Genomic DNA, 14803 nt, shown 5'->3' with positions numbered 1-14803 from the left:
TCTTAACTTACTTGGGTCAAAATTTTCAAGTGGTCATTTGAAAGCAAAATGAGGATAATTAGTAACATTAATACATGTTCTCTCCATAATCTGAAGACCACAGCACGGTCCTTGTTGCTTAAACATAGGGAAGTCAATCATTCGGCTAGATGGATTCATCAAAATACCAGCTGACCAGAGTGATCGATGCATCAGGATGAAATAAATATTCCTCCTTCAATTTTGGCACATGCAGATGAAACAAAGAGGGAAATGCCACAAGGAAAAAAAAAATGCATCTGTGTTTGAGAGAAATCTTGAAAACTGTCAGACATCAACACATTTAGGAATATTCATATCTCAACAGCTCTTCAAGCTACAAGAGGTTTTGAGTTTTTTTTTTTTAATTCAAAGATGGACAGATGGAATTAATTATCACCCTTTTTTTTTGCATATTTAGGAAAGATATTAGTATTGACACTTTAGAGAGCTTTCCAGTCCCAGCTGGAGCAGTTTGGAGATGTTAAATGCATACACATAACAGGAAATGTGGAAAAGAATACAAAAGGAATGACAGATGTACGGGTTCTGAATTTAGAACAGTGATAGCTGTCCTACATTGGTCTCCTCGGTAGGACCATTGGAAGTGTCTGATTCTGAGACAGACGCGTGGTTCATTAAGCCCAGGATGCAGCAGATCTTCAAGACTTCAGGTTGGCAACCTTTCCAGCTTTACCTGAAGAGGCTGGCGACTGAGTCTAAAATCAGTGCTCTTCTCTGGACTGTGTCCCTCTCTTAAAAGAGCTGCCAAAGGTGAACCTGATGCTTTATTTTCCTTGAGCTTCCCTAGGTGGAACCGTTCCCTAAAAAACAAATTCCCCTGCTCTCATTTGAGGGAATCAAATTGTATGATAAAAGCTTAGAAGTTCAACTGATTATGGTAGGATCTCTGCTTCTTACATCTGCTTTCTTCTGACCACTATTGATTAGGCACCTACGTCACACCACGGAGGAGGTTGGTGAGTTCATTACCTTATTCCTTCTTTGTCTTTAAACGCCTTACCTGTGAAGCTGTGGCTGAGCAATTTACAGGCACCCCAGGTTTTGTTCTCCCACATCTTCCATCTGTCAGGAACAGTGACTAAAGTGCAGCTCTATTGATTAAACATCGTATGCTTTTTAAAGAGTACAGATGGATATATTTCCATAACACCACACGACACCTAATCAATATGGCGATGGCTGGTTTCTTTGACCACAGGCATTGCCAGCAAATCTCCAAGAAGCAATGCAAGATTAATTCCAGGGTTGGTATTTGCTGATACCCAAGCATCCTTCCCATTTTTATCAGATGCAAATCGCTGTTGGACTAGCAGCTCTGGTGAGGAGGGTTTGCACTAAGAAGAAAGTCCTAGAAATAAAACTGTGGGGGTCATTCTTGTATATAAAAGCAAAATGCCAAGAATGTGCTGTTCTAGCACATAATGCATTGTGCACAGTTGCTCTGTAAGTATATGTGCTGCCTTCCAGCCTGTCTTGACCTTCTCTATTACAGTATCAGAGGACTTTTCTTAACACTCTTTAAAATTCACTGTGGTTGTTTTCTTTCTGACCCCAACATTTTTCTTACTGGATTCAGTCTGCATATCCAGGAAGTCTGCTTTTAATGTGCGCCCTTTATTGTGTTTTAGATCCACACAGACATACATCAGCAGTACTAGAAACACTGCGTTAAACAAGAGAACAATTTAGGAATAATCTTAAGGACAAGCCCAAAGGAATACAATCCACTGAACACCCTGGGACTTATTTCCAAGTAAACCTGCAGAGGACTGTACTATAACATTCAAGAGAACAGATCCAACATTTCCCCTTATTTGTTTGTTTGTTTGACTTATATGGCTTCCCATCTTAAGAGACACAACTCTGGGTGGCTCACAGCAATGGTATAAAATCAAAACACCATAAAAACAATAAAGCAAACCACAAAGAAGCTGGTATCACAACCATTCTTCTCTGAAACAACCAATGCCACCATCTTCAGACTCCAACCTTACCCTATTCAGCCCTTGGGGGGGATCTAAAAGTCCCCATTTCTAATGGTTATATATAAAGTGCTAGGATCTGGAATCCTGGAAATATGCCTAAAAGGATAGTATCTCCTCTCCAAGGACATCCTTCCTGTTTATTGCTAAAAAGCTAAAGTCTCTTTCAAACTGGGCTCATCTCTTGTGGACTTCATGGACTCATGATGTTTTCTTGGCAACAACAGAGAAGGAGTTTGGCATTGTGAGATATTTAATAACACTTCCAGTCTAGTATCTGCAAGACCATGGTATCTCCAAGAACCTTTGAGGGATTTCCTGCTGGTCTCATATGGAAGCATTAACCAGGTTGGGCCCTGCTTAGCTTTTTAAGAACAGCCGAACTCAATTGGTGCTACCTAGCAGAGCTATCTCGTGCTAGCTGAGCCTTCCTCCAAGGTCACACTATCATAGAGTTGGAGGACCTCCGAGACCAATAAGGCAGCCACTTGCTACAAACAGGATCTGCTAAATCAAGGTCTTGCTTCAGATCTGGTGTCCTCCTACAGCTGAAGTTTGGCAGGTGGATGGTTAGGGTGGTGGTGGAATTCTTTGGTGGTTCCCCAGTTTTGGGATATCATCTGCTGAGAGACATGCCTGAGATTTATTCTTTTACCTGTTTGCCCTTCCAGCATGCTTAATTCCAAAGTTCTATTTATATTACAGTGTGGCTTCATTAGTTAATGCAATTTTTGCTCTTTTTGCATCTGCTGTCTAGCATCAGCTTTAATTGATTTTATTCAACTGTTCAAATGTACTTTGCTCATGCAGCTTGCTTTCACGCACTGATTTTCATTTGAAGGGTTTTTGTTTTTTTTCCCCCTGTTCTGTTTTGTTTTGTTTTCAAATACTGGCTGTAAAATGTTTTTATGCTTCTGGCTGTAAGTTGGGTTGGGAAAACTTTTGGTTCGCCATAATTTACATGTTCTTAAATAGCCAACTAAATACTGGAATAATACGTGCAACTGATGATAAAGGATCCAATTCACTTAACGGTTAGCCGTGTTAACACTGCTTAGTATTTATGTTATAACGGGATTATTTTCCAGATTTACTTTATAGATTAGCTGTCCCCCAACCTTTCAGGGAAATGGCAATTTGTTGACATGACTACCTTGTCTGAAACACCAAAGTTGCTCCCTTCTAGTCTTTTTTAATAATATTGATTTTTTTATTATGATTATGGAGTGTTTTAATGTTGATTTTATGGTTTGATTTTATTATACGCTGCTCAGAGATGTGTTCTGTGAGTTGGGCAGCTATATACACGTGAGGAATAAATAAATAAAATAAACCTAGCATCCTCCAGATATATGGGTCTACAAGCACCATTATTCCTAAATCAGTCCATTGCTTGCTGGGGACAACAGAAAATTCTAGTGCCAAACTAGAAGACATGATGTATTTTTTAAAGAAAATTAAATCTATTCCTAAATTCAAGGCAGGTCATCAAAAGTTACTGGGCCAAATCTGATTTCCAAGTACATTGTGCTCTGTGACACATTAGTTCTACATATAACCCTTGAAACTGTGAATTAGATCCTCTCCCCGAGGAAAATTAAGCCAGAAAATAAGTATCTATGACATATATTTCAAATCTTATAGCATCTAAGTGAAGGCCATAAAGTTAAATGTAACAGAAGAGCTGTTCCTAGGTAGGAAGATGTACTCATGTGATCAGCTCTATCTTCATGCTAAGTGCTAAATGCCATTATTAGGCACGCCTGCATCTTTTAAAATAGAAAGACTCTTACAAAAACTTGTTTATCCTCGGGGGCAAAAGGACATCAGTGCACTTCATGGTTTAGCAGGAATGTCTAGCTTCTGTTCCATTAAAGATAATGCTCCCTTCAAGTCAAGGTCAGCTCCTGAAGACAGCAGCCATGACCTTTTTGTGACAATCATACAGACATGGCTGGCTATTGCTTTCTTGCCAAGCCAGTCACTAACTTTGGGATTTCCAGCATCTCCCATCCAATGGATGCTTAGCTGCTGAGCCCAAACAAGGCTGCCATCTGCTGGGACTTCCTGAACCCTCTAAACTAGTTCAACAAGGACTAAGTCAGGGTTATCTCCCTATGCTGCATAATGGTAGGGCTGGCCCCACCTCAGGGGGCAACAGGTAAGAAGTTATCTTTCCCTGCTATCCTGATCATTCAGATAATTCATCCAATGGATGGTAGATGATTGTGGAAAACATGGACCTTAAAATGGACCTTTAAATTCAGCAGGTCCATTCCTCTCCTTTCAGCATTCTACACCAATCTTCAGATTTTATTTTTATTCTTCCTTTCTCACAATGCCTCTAAGATAGGTATCTCCCTAGTATTTATTTATTCAGCATAGAACAGATTGATTTAAATCTTGCCCAAGGTCATCCCCCCCCCACATCCTTTGCATTAATTTTAAACACATAATAAGGTGTTATAGAGTGCCAGAATGTCTCTTTTTTGAGGAGAAGGAGGAGGAGGAGGAGGAGGAAGAGGAGGAGGAGGAGGAGGAGGAGGAGGAGGAGGAGGAGGAGGAGGAGGAGGAGGAGGAGGAGGAACGGTGGAAAAAAAGATTATTTTTAGTCAGCTTAGACAGTGAAGGGGAGAGAACAAAAACTGAGAAAAGCTTACTGTTTTTAAACATACTAATGTTTTTCCTTTTCCAAATATGATTACACACATACAAATAAGTTTATCCTGTGCTCAGCTCCTGCAGAGGTAAGCACAACATGGAAATCCATACACACTTTATTCAGAAAACACCATTTGCAGAAAAACCACCCTGCTTTCCATCTTGTTAAGGGTCTCATATTTGCTCAAACTAGGATATAGAGGGGCCAAATTCCATGACCTTCAAGAAGCAGGTGAACAGGATTGTGCCCAGTGCAGTCCTAAAGACCAGTACTTGAGATGCATTTCTGGAATCTATAATCTCTAACCAGGAACAGGCACAGGATGTTCTCAGGATGTTGGTCTATCTTACCATCAACCATACTAGGCCTGGTGGGAGATCCAAAATACTTGGAAAACATTAGAATGTTGATCTTTAGAATTCATACCAAGAACTAGTTTCAGTTGTTGAAATCTATAACACAAAGTTCCAGATGAGGTTCTCCAGAGTCCAAGATTCAAGTTTTTGCAAGCTATTAAAGTGGTGATGCCCAGACATGGAGAACATCAATTGGGTAGGCAACTGCTCTTCAGTTTGAGGGAAACGGGTTTTTCAGGTCCCACCAGGAGATGCAGCTGGGGATTTCACTGGTCCCCTTTTGCTTCAGAATGTGCTCTATCCTGGGATTGCTACTCCCTTCTTTAATCCTATATTTGAAGATGGATGGGCAACTTGAGGGATTACTTCTGTATGGGAATGAATTCAGCTTCCATAAAAAATGAAATGGTTTGGAATAGTCTCACTTCACATATTCAGCTCCAAGACTGCACGTACAGAGATACAAAGCTGTGTATGTGTAGATAGGTGTGAACAAGACAACATCTGAAGAGTATGAAAGAAAGAGATCAGGGCAGGTAGGAGCAACTTCTGGTCAAGAAATTGCTTAGACACGTGGTTGAACAATATCTCTGTCTCTCTCTCCCCCCTGCATAAATTGTGATTCTGCTACTTTTACAAAGCTCAAATCTTTTTACCCTCTGCAAAACTGCAAGCAAAAAGCTGACACTGTAAAACATATTTCTGAAATAACGATTCAATGTGGCTATTCTGAACAGTTGCAGAGTCTTCCCTGGGCTGTGGCTGAAGAAGATGACTTGAGGGAAGTTGATGCCTTGTATCAAGTGAAACTCTGGAATGAGCATGGAGCTAAACCACCTTTTGAAAACGGTTCTCCTCTCCTTACCCTTCACCATCTCCCTTCAGTGCTCTTTTTTGTAGAATGCAGAGAGAGGAAGAAAAATTAAAGGTTGTTGAGCAATAGCCGCCAAGGATTTTGATGATGGGAATAAGGGGATACAAAGACAACATTACTGTCCTATTAAGGAAGTGATCAATATTATGGAAGAATGCTAATGTTCAGTTACCTTATTTTTGCAACCTTTTAAACACTCCTCTTTCCCTCCAGCCCTACAATTCATTTCTCAGTTGGCCCTGCTCTGGTCTCTGTTACTTACTAATACCCTGATGTAGCTAAACAGCCTCTAATGTGCTTAGTAGAGCCATATCCACAAACACCATCTGTATTCACCTAATCCCAATAATTTCCAACCTCTATTGATATAAATGGAGACATTAAACACTTACGTGCGCAGCAAACATTGGAAGGATGTTTTGAGGCCTAGGCTAAGTGGCGGTTGGGGAGGGGGTCCCTTTATTTTCCATGGAGAAGGCTAGATCATCCCTCCCCAGCTGGATCAGACTTTAAAAATTTAGTATTTAGTATGGCTTCCATTAAACTTAATGGAGATTATTTTCAAGTCCAGCTATTGGCAGAAGGACTACTTTCTGATGCTGGAAGAAAGGGGCATCTGTAGGACATGGACCGAAACATCAAGACATCAGCCATGGTGGTGCTATCGAAGTTCTGACTGTTTTTAATTTGTGTCACACATAAAAAAATGTGCAGAGTTTCGATCACACAGCTATCGTTCTGACTTTTTTGTTGACTCCCTGTAGACCCTCCTGTCAGAAGATAGCTCTCCACTCACTAGACTATTTTCAAGTTCCGGGGAGATTTTGATGCATTCATGTTAATGCAGACACACACCTCTATATGCAAAGTATATCAAACGGGCCAACTTAATTAGCATTATTTTCTACCCTGCATGCTTATCCTATCCGTGTTCAGCTTTTTTTATTTTTTATTTTATTACTCAAATGTACATGCCTCCTACTCTTCTGAATTTAGGCAGTTTACAACACACGAAACAGGAATGAAAACTTAAAATGTGTTCATAAAACCAATGAATGAAAATAAAATATATTTTGAAAACTCAAGACTGGGTGATCTGTGGGACAGGTTCTCTCTGGTTATGTCTGGCTATCCATTTACATTTTTCTTCTTTTTATAGCTTTAATTTTAGTAACAAAACCATCTTTAATCTTAAAAACGGTACGAATTAAAAATACAAACTACAAAGGAAAAGAAACAAGAAACAGAAAAAAAAATCTGTTTTATACTTATCAATCGTCACTGGGCTACTAATGAATTCACTACTATAATGTGAACAATACAATATATTATTGTAAGATATTACAGAGTCTCTGCCATACTAACATGTACTGCTGCATTCTTTGATTAGTAGAAAATATTGCCTTTTCCAAAACAGATAGATTATATATTTCTAACAACCATTCCTTGACATCCAGAATGTATGGCTATCCTATTAAATCGAGTAGAACGGGCATGCTCCAGGTCCCATCGTTAGAATTATGTCAACTCGTCAGGTTTTGAAAATGAAATCTAACACCCAGCCCTTTAGGATAACATTCCCTGATATTTGCACGGTTCCAACCCAGATCTTCTCACACTACCATGGGTTTGCTACCCACCTTGGCAGCATTTTTGCCAAGTTCACTTGTTATTCAACAGTGTTTTCCAACTTAGGCAACTTTAAGATGCGTGGACTTCAACTCCTAGCATTCCCATGCTGGCTGGGGAATTCTGGGAGTTGAAGTCCACACATCTTAAAGTTGCCAAGGTTGAAAAACACTGGATTAGAGCCTCACCACGTTTAAATCTGGCAAGACGAGGCAAAAGTGGGGGAGGAAGGGAAGGGAAAGGAAGTTCAGCAGAAAAAAAAAATAGTTTGCTTTATTTGACTTCATTTCTCTCATGCATTTAACTTGGTTACTGAATTCATCTACTTTTCTGGATTTGCAGGACACAGAGGACAATAAACTAGACCAAAGGGCTGGTTTTGCAGAATGTACATGGACAAACACTAAACACATTTAAAATGAATCAGGCTTAATTGAACTGGTTAATCATGTTGTCCAAATGCGCTGTGGGTAGGGAAATATTCCAGTCTCCCCAGCATTCTGATTTTTTAAAAACGCAGAAAATGCTCTTGTTTTTGGCTGTGTCTCCAAATGTATATTTGAGTCTTTTTCCACTAATTTTCAGATTTTCACTAACTGACACAGCCAATTTACGCAAGCCCCTTCCCCTTTTTTTCCTAAAATCTCTTTTTTTATTTTATTTTATGTATTTTTGTTTTAGGGAAGATAAACGGGTTTATTTGATGGCTGCAATCGTGACAGTTAGAAGTTTTAGTGGGAGCGAAACCACTCACATTTGCTTGGAAAGGAAGTTGGGACATTGAACTCCAGAGTCTACTGGAGTTGGGGGGGGGGCAATAAATTCAAATAAATAAATAAATAAATAAATAAATAAATAAATAAATAAATAAAGCTTCTGTCCTAGGATTGCCACTAGGCACACCTATCCTAATTCTGCCATTTCCGCAGGACAGCTGTCCTAAGTGGGAAATTCCTAGTTGAATTTTAACCCATTCCACAACCCTAACCCTAACCCTAACCCTAACCAACAATAATAATATTGTAAGGTTACAGTATCAGAATCTTGCAAGTCCAAAAACACATGTCTCCTCCCTCACCTTTGCTTTCCAGAGAACTAGGGAAGGTCCCTTCTGAGATGCTTTCTCCACACCCATTCCTTCTGTGGCCTGAGATATCTCTTATCTGGCCATTGCACCAGCTGTGGCTCTTCCTCCTATCTCTCAAGGATATTCCCACGGACCATGATACTGACAAACTCTTGCTAGGAAGTATGAGCAAATCCTTGGCCTCCAAGTCTTTCCATGAATGCCAAGCACACTTTGCTTCCTGAAGGTCCATCTATTTCGACAGGGATGTGGACCATCTTATCTCAGAACGTGCTACCATAAACTGAAAACTATTCATAAGAAGGTGCCAGAGAAACACCTGCTCTTTCTAATCAGAACAGAAAGCACAGCTGCCCAGATGTAGTTGCTGCTTCTTCTTCCTTTGCAAGATTGTCCTTTTATGATTAAAAGCACTTGAGGCCTGACACTTGTAAAGCCAAAGGAGTCCTTCCCTCTAAATCTTAAACTTGTTATTTAGAGAGGGAGGGAGAGGTTTCGAGCCAAGCGAGCCAACAATAAGGAAAAACAGTAACTATAAAAGCATATGCAAAACGGTAGCTTGAACAAACATGGTAGCTCAGCCCTTGAAAAACATTAGTTGCCACATTGGCCAACTGGTACTATCTTGTTCTAGGGGAAGCAGCTGTTTCCTGCATTAAGGTAAAAATAAAAACTGCAGGTGCCTTGCAAACCAACAGCACTCAGCATACCTGTAATCATGAGCAAGCTTTTGTCTGGCTGGGGAAAAAAAAAACCCAGATTTTACGGAGGCCACCTGCTCCTCACCATTCCTCAGTGGAAATTAAAACAGTATGGCTTAATTGCATTGCACGCTGCTCACACAAGCAATATTCCTGTTTGCTTTTCTCATTCAGATGCAAGGGGAGCCCTAAGTGAATAGGTGTTTGTTAATATGGATTGGGCCCTGGTTCACCAAAGGTGGTGTTGTGAATTATTTTTAAATCCTTGTCTAGGCTTGGAAGGGAAGCAAGGTCAGAACTGATAAAAGAAAAAGGAGGAGGAGGAAGGGGGAAGAGAAGGAAGGAAGGAAGGAAGGAAGGAAGGAAGGAAGGAAGGAAGGAAGGAAGGAAGGAAGGAAGGGAGGAGAGAGGAGGAAAGAAGGGAGGAGGAGGAGGAGGAGGAGGAGGAGGAGGAGGAGGAGGAGGAGGAGGAGGAGGAAGAGGTTTAAAATGGTAAATCATTGGCCATTAAAATGGCTTCGTGTCTGGACCCTTCACCTGCCCTTTTGTCATTAGCTTCCTCTGAGCTCACTCCAATTTGTCACTGTCCCTTTTGAACTCTGATACCCAGAACTGGACACAGGACTCCAACTAAGTTCTGACCAAGACCAATAGGTAATAAGGAGTGGCTGGAATACATATCCTCTATATAAATAAAATGCAAATGTACACACACACATACACACACAAAGCTGATTTAATTGAATTGAGGCAACTCAGGAGAGATCCTGTGCCTCTGGGGTGAAGCCTGAGTCCCATGAAAGTAATCAGAATTAAAAGAGGACCTTCACTGCAGCTTCCATATCTGAGCTGCAAATATCCAGCTAACTACTTCATCGACTGGAAAAATGACAAAATGGTGCACCAGTTAACTTGTAAAGCAACACAAGCAAGGCACCAACAATCAAGAAGCTGAGCAGAAAAGTAGATAGCTGAGGGACAGACTAATATTAATTAAAAGAAACATTGTGCTTAGTTTCAAACCAGGAACATTCTACAGGTAAAGCAAGTATTTATTTATCTATGTGCCACATTTATATAGCCGCCCATCTGATGTAGGGATTATGGGCAGTGTATACAATACAACAATCCAAATACATAAAAACCAATTAAAAAGGCAACTAAAATATATTAAAAAGGTAAAAAACAAAATGGTGAAAAAACAGACAGAGAGTACATTCCAGTTGACCATCATGCAACCATCTGGAAGACTCCACTCTATCGTGGCATCCCCAGGCTGGTTGACAAAACCATGTTTTGAGGGCCTTCCAGAAGACCAACTGGGTTAGAGCCAGCCTCACCTCAGGTGGAAGGATGTTCCACAGGGCAGGGTCCACGGGAGAAAAAGCTTTCCTCCTAGGCCCCGTCCTTTGGTCTCTTTATTTATTTGTTTAATTCAAATTTGTTGCAGCTGCCCAGCTCCAACGGACTCTGGACAATGTACCAAAAAAAAAAAAATAATCCATAAAAACAGATAAAATCTAAAACCATACAGACAGCCCAGACTAAAACAGTCTAAAAATAATACAAAACAAACAAAACAAAACAGCCCCCCTTCCCCAAAATACAACAATACATCAACCCCAGGGCTGGACCAAAGCTGGGTTTTCAGAGCTTTCCAGAACCCTAAGAGGGAGGGGGCTGTCCTTATCTCTGGGAGGATCCGGTTCCAGTGGGTGGGGGCCGCAACAAAGAAGGCACACTTCCTTGGTCCCACCAGATGACAGCGTTTAAGAGAGGGAACCCGGAGTGCACCCAGTCTGCCAGAAGATACTGGGTGGGGAGAAATGACCGGAGACAAGCAGTATTATAACCATTATGCTAGCAAGAAAGAGCTCCTGGAACAGTATCTTGAAGCCAGTTGTTGTGTCTCCATATTGGTCCATTCTGATGTTTTCAATTTATACGTATAAATTTGGCTTTGTGTGTATGAATGTACATATCTCCTCCTCTTCCTCCTCCTCCTCCTCCTCCTCCTCCTCCTCCTCCTCCTCCTCCTCCTCCCCCCAAATCAATCCATTGCAAGGTGAAGGCCTCTTCTTTGAAGGCCATGGACCATAATTTACACACTGGTCTCACGTAGGTTGGTAGATAGATATTTTTCAGCTTTCTAGTCTAGGTGTGTCACCCAGCCAGCTTCCATGCCTAAGGGAGAACCAGAACCTGGGTCTCCCCATTCCTGATCCGGCTCCTTAACCACTCTACCAAACTGCCTCTGAATATTTATATATACCCCCATAAAAGTAGGTATGGCCCAGAAGAACCACCCAGGAGAACGAAACAAATTGGCCACTGCTTTCCTGGGAGGGACAGGTGGGAGGGTACAGCAGCAGCGCAACCATCCCGTGGAAAGATCCGTTAGTTTGCAGCCCAGTCCAAAGGCATGGCAAGCCGATGCCAGAGGGTCTTCTCCAGCCAGCGTTTGCTTAGACTGGTTTGGAGTCAAGCTGGCTGAAAGTCAAGCTGGCATAAACACAGGATGGGAGCAACTGAAGGGTTCAGTGCAGATACTCGCTCAGAGAAAACCTACAACTCTCTGGCAAACCCACGGCGTTAACGTTTTGCCTTGTAATTCCAGAGCTTGTCAGCGTGGTTTGTTTTTTTTGAAGCGTATTTGGTCTCCCTGTTCATTTCACACAAGCCTAGAAACTTGTCTGTACTTGCTTGGCACTCGCTTCCGGGCAAAAAGGCTTAAAAACAGCATTACTCAATCCTATTTCCCCCCGTATCACATCTGTTCATGCCATTTTTGCATCAGCTTCCTACTTAGGAAGTGCCAAATAGCCAAGCATGAAAAGCAGCGTTTGAATTCATTTTCAAAGCACGGATTCATTTTCTGGTGGGGAGAAAGTCTGTTTAATACGTCAATTCTCAGAGTGCTGATTTTAATGCAAGCTGCAATTTTGGGAAGGGAGGGTTGACTTCCCATCTTAGATACTCCTTAAAAGGTTCCTAAACACTCCAGCAAAATTGCTGGCATTTTGCCAGCTTCCAATTGCCCAAAATATTATAAATCACATGTTTACTAAAGTCCCTTGAAGTGGTCTGCTTTTCCCTCCCAATTTTTCCTCCTTTAAAATAATCAACTTACTTGATGCTGACTGGCCTTTGCCAAATGCTCATTGGCAGACTCAACGTTCGAGGAGGTTGTCTCGATGTTCGCTTCAATGCTATCTATAAATTAAAAGAAGAGCAGGTAATTATGCGTTAGAGAAGGAATGCTAAACTAGTGCTATTTAATGATTGCCCTGTTCATACATCCCAAACTACATTTCAAGAAGCTTACAAAATACCAAAGCAATGAGCAATTATGAGAGTAGAGTCTGAAGCAATGAAACTGCAAAGATGATAGCAACACACACCGAAAAATGTTGCTTCGAACCTTCCCCAGCCCCCCAAATAATTTATATGCGGAAGGCAAAACTGAAACACTCATGTAAATTGGGTGTGTTGTGCAAAGATCCCTACTAAATGTGTTTTAAACATAGCATCATTTCTAAAAAATTGATTTCTCAATGCAAGGCAAGGGGATCGGTTGAACGGGAGTCAAAAAGATAAAGTTGTTGGCTGCAAGTGCATGATTGAAGCCCTGCCCTTGTCTTACATGGGTGGGGCTTCCATTGCATGGTCACAGCCATTGTCTTGACTTTTTAAACCCGCCCTGAGATGCTCCAATTCAAGGAGAAAATCAAAGGGGTAAGGCTATAATGACTTTCACATAAAATATCCTCAAGCTGGGATGAAGAATAGGGTGACCAGCTTTGCAAGAGTAAAACCTGGGACAAATTAACTAGTATAAATTTACCTCTCCCCCCCCCCCCAATCCTCTGGAAGTTAATGTGTGGAAGAATGTTTTCTGTGATAAAGCAATTTCTGATAGAAGTGGCCTGATCCATGATCTTGCTCACCCATGGTTTCTAAAAAGAGATCAGCCTTCACAACACGTGGTAAAGGTTTTCATGTTCCTAGAAGTCTGGATATTATTTTCTTGTTTTATGCATATGTAAAGTGGCCAGGGGTATCCTGGAGAGTCCCAGTGATGGAGTTGTAGCAGATGGTGGTGGAACACTACTGAGATGAATATAATCCTGCCAACTGTAAGCAGATGTTTTGAATATGGTTCCTCATTTGATGCTCCTTTCTCCCACCCTTTTTGCTGCTGATGTTTTAAATGAGGTAAAGTCTGGTCCTTTCAAACCTTATCCAAAGACATAACTTGCTTCATCAACTTCTTTGGATCAGAGATGCTAACTTAACTCACTGTTGCTACCAGTAATCTGTGCTGGGTGTAAATGTAGAGCATAGGAAGGGAGGAAATGAAGAATGATTGAGTTTAAAGACCCCAAAGTCTTATTTTGTACAGCTTCTACTCCAATGTCCCCTAGATCTTCAAACAAGTCAACATTAGGACCCCTTGCCTTGCATGGGGAACTCCTCAGAGAATAAATCTAACTGCAAGTGACAGAGGGACAAAGGTCACCAAAATAATTGCTGCTTATTGTCAAGTGGTTAGAGTCACTCATATCTGCCCAGAGCAAATCTGAGAAACAGATGCAGAGAGCACAGGGAATGGCCTTGAAGGACCAGAGGAAGAGCCGCTACCAAGGCAAGGGTAAGATAAGAGGAGTTTGAGCCTGGGCCAAGAAAACAACTTGAGAAAATGTCTCAGATAAGCCTCTGCCTAGTTCACACAAAGATAAAAGGAGGGAGGGGGAAATACATTCAGACTTGCAAGATTCTGTTACAAGAAAAGTAGTCCTGACCTATAGGGCAATGGTTTCTTAGTCTGGTCTACCTTGCTGGGCTGACAACAGAAGAGGCTGCTAAGGTGAAAACACCACCAAACCAACTGTAGTGTCATGTTCTTGCTGTCTATTCACCAAGGAACCCTCCTGTCTGGAACAAGCATGGCAGCAGGGAAAATGGCATCTTCTGATGGGTCTCTGAGAGGGAGACAGTTTCCAACCATGAGCAGAGTTGGTCCAGTTTCAATCCTTTTGACGTGACAGATGATAGCATTAAGGAAGCCCAATGTTCCAATTGTAATTGGAACTGCAGTAATTGTAATTGTATTAATTCTTGTTTCTTTTTATTCAGTGTATATGTATATAATAAAATTCATAATAAAAAAAAAGGAAGCCCAGTGTTAATAGGAACCAATTCTATGAGAACTAAAGAAAGAGATGCTCATGTCTGAAACAGAAAAGGGTAACTACAACTTTAATACTGTCTACAGGAGTCTATGCATTGGATAAAACCTGGGAGTTTCTTCCCAGTCCTGACTACAAAAAGCATATAATGATAACCACATTCAACTGATACTAACTGGCTTCTGGCTTGAAACCTTCAACAACTCTTGTTCCACTGTTCCAGTCCTTCCCTTTGCACCACCGCTTGCTTGTACTTTTGCATATAGCAATTTCCTTGTTCC

General features: G+C 41.1%; 1 protein-coding gene across 10 annotated transcripts in view; it reads right to left on the bottom strand.

Moving 5' to 3' along the window:
- Positions 1–14803, bottom strand: part of TSNARE1 (t-SNARE domain containing 1) — a 311118-nt gene that overhangs the window by 69498 nt on the left and 226817 nt on the right. For all 10 annotated transcript variants that reach the window (XM_088148899.1, XM_088148893.1, XM_088148901.1 and 7 more), the window contains one exon: positions 12464–12546. In XM_088148899.1, coding sequence (XP_088005025.1) covers positions 12464–12546 — 83 coding nt within the window. The remainder of the gene's footprint in view (positions 1–12463; positions 12547–14803) is intronic.

Source organism: Python bivittatus, unplaced genomic scaffold (assembly GCF_059951505.1).
Source record: "Python bivittatus isolate LINGU-HERP-01145 unplaced genomic scaffold, Pbiv_v1 ctg000590_np1212, whole genome shotgun sequence".
In the NCBI taxonomy this organism is placed as follows: domain Eukaryota; kingdom Metazoa; phylum Chordata; class Lepidosauria; order Squamata; family Pythonidae; genus Python; species Python bivittatus.
This window is presented reverse-complemented; position numbering and strand designations above follow the sequence as displayed.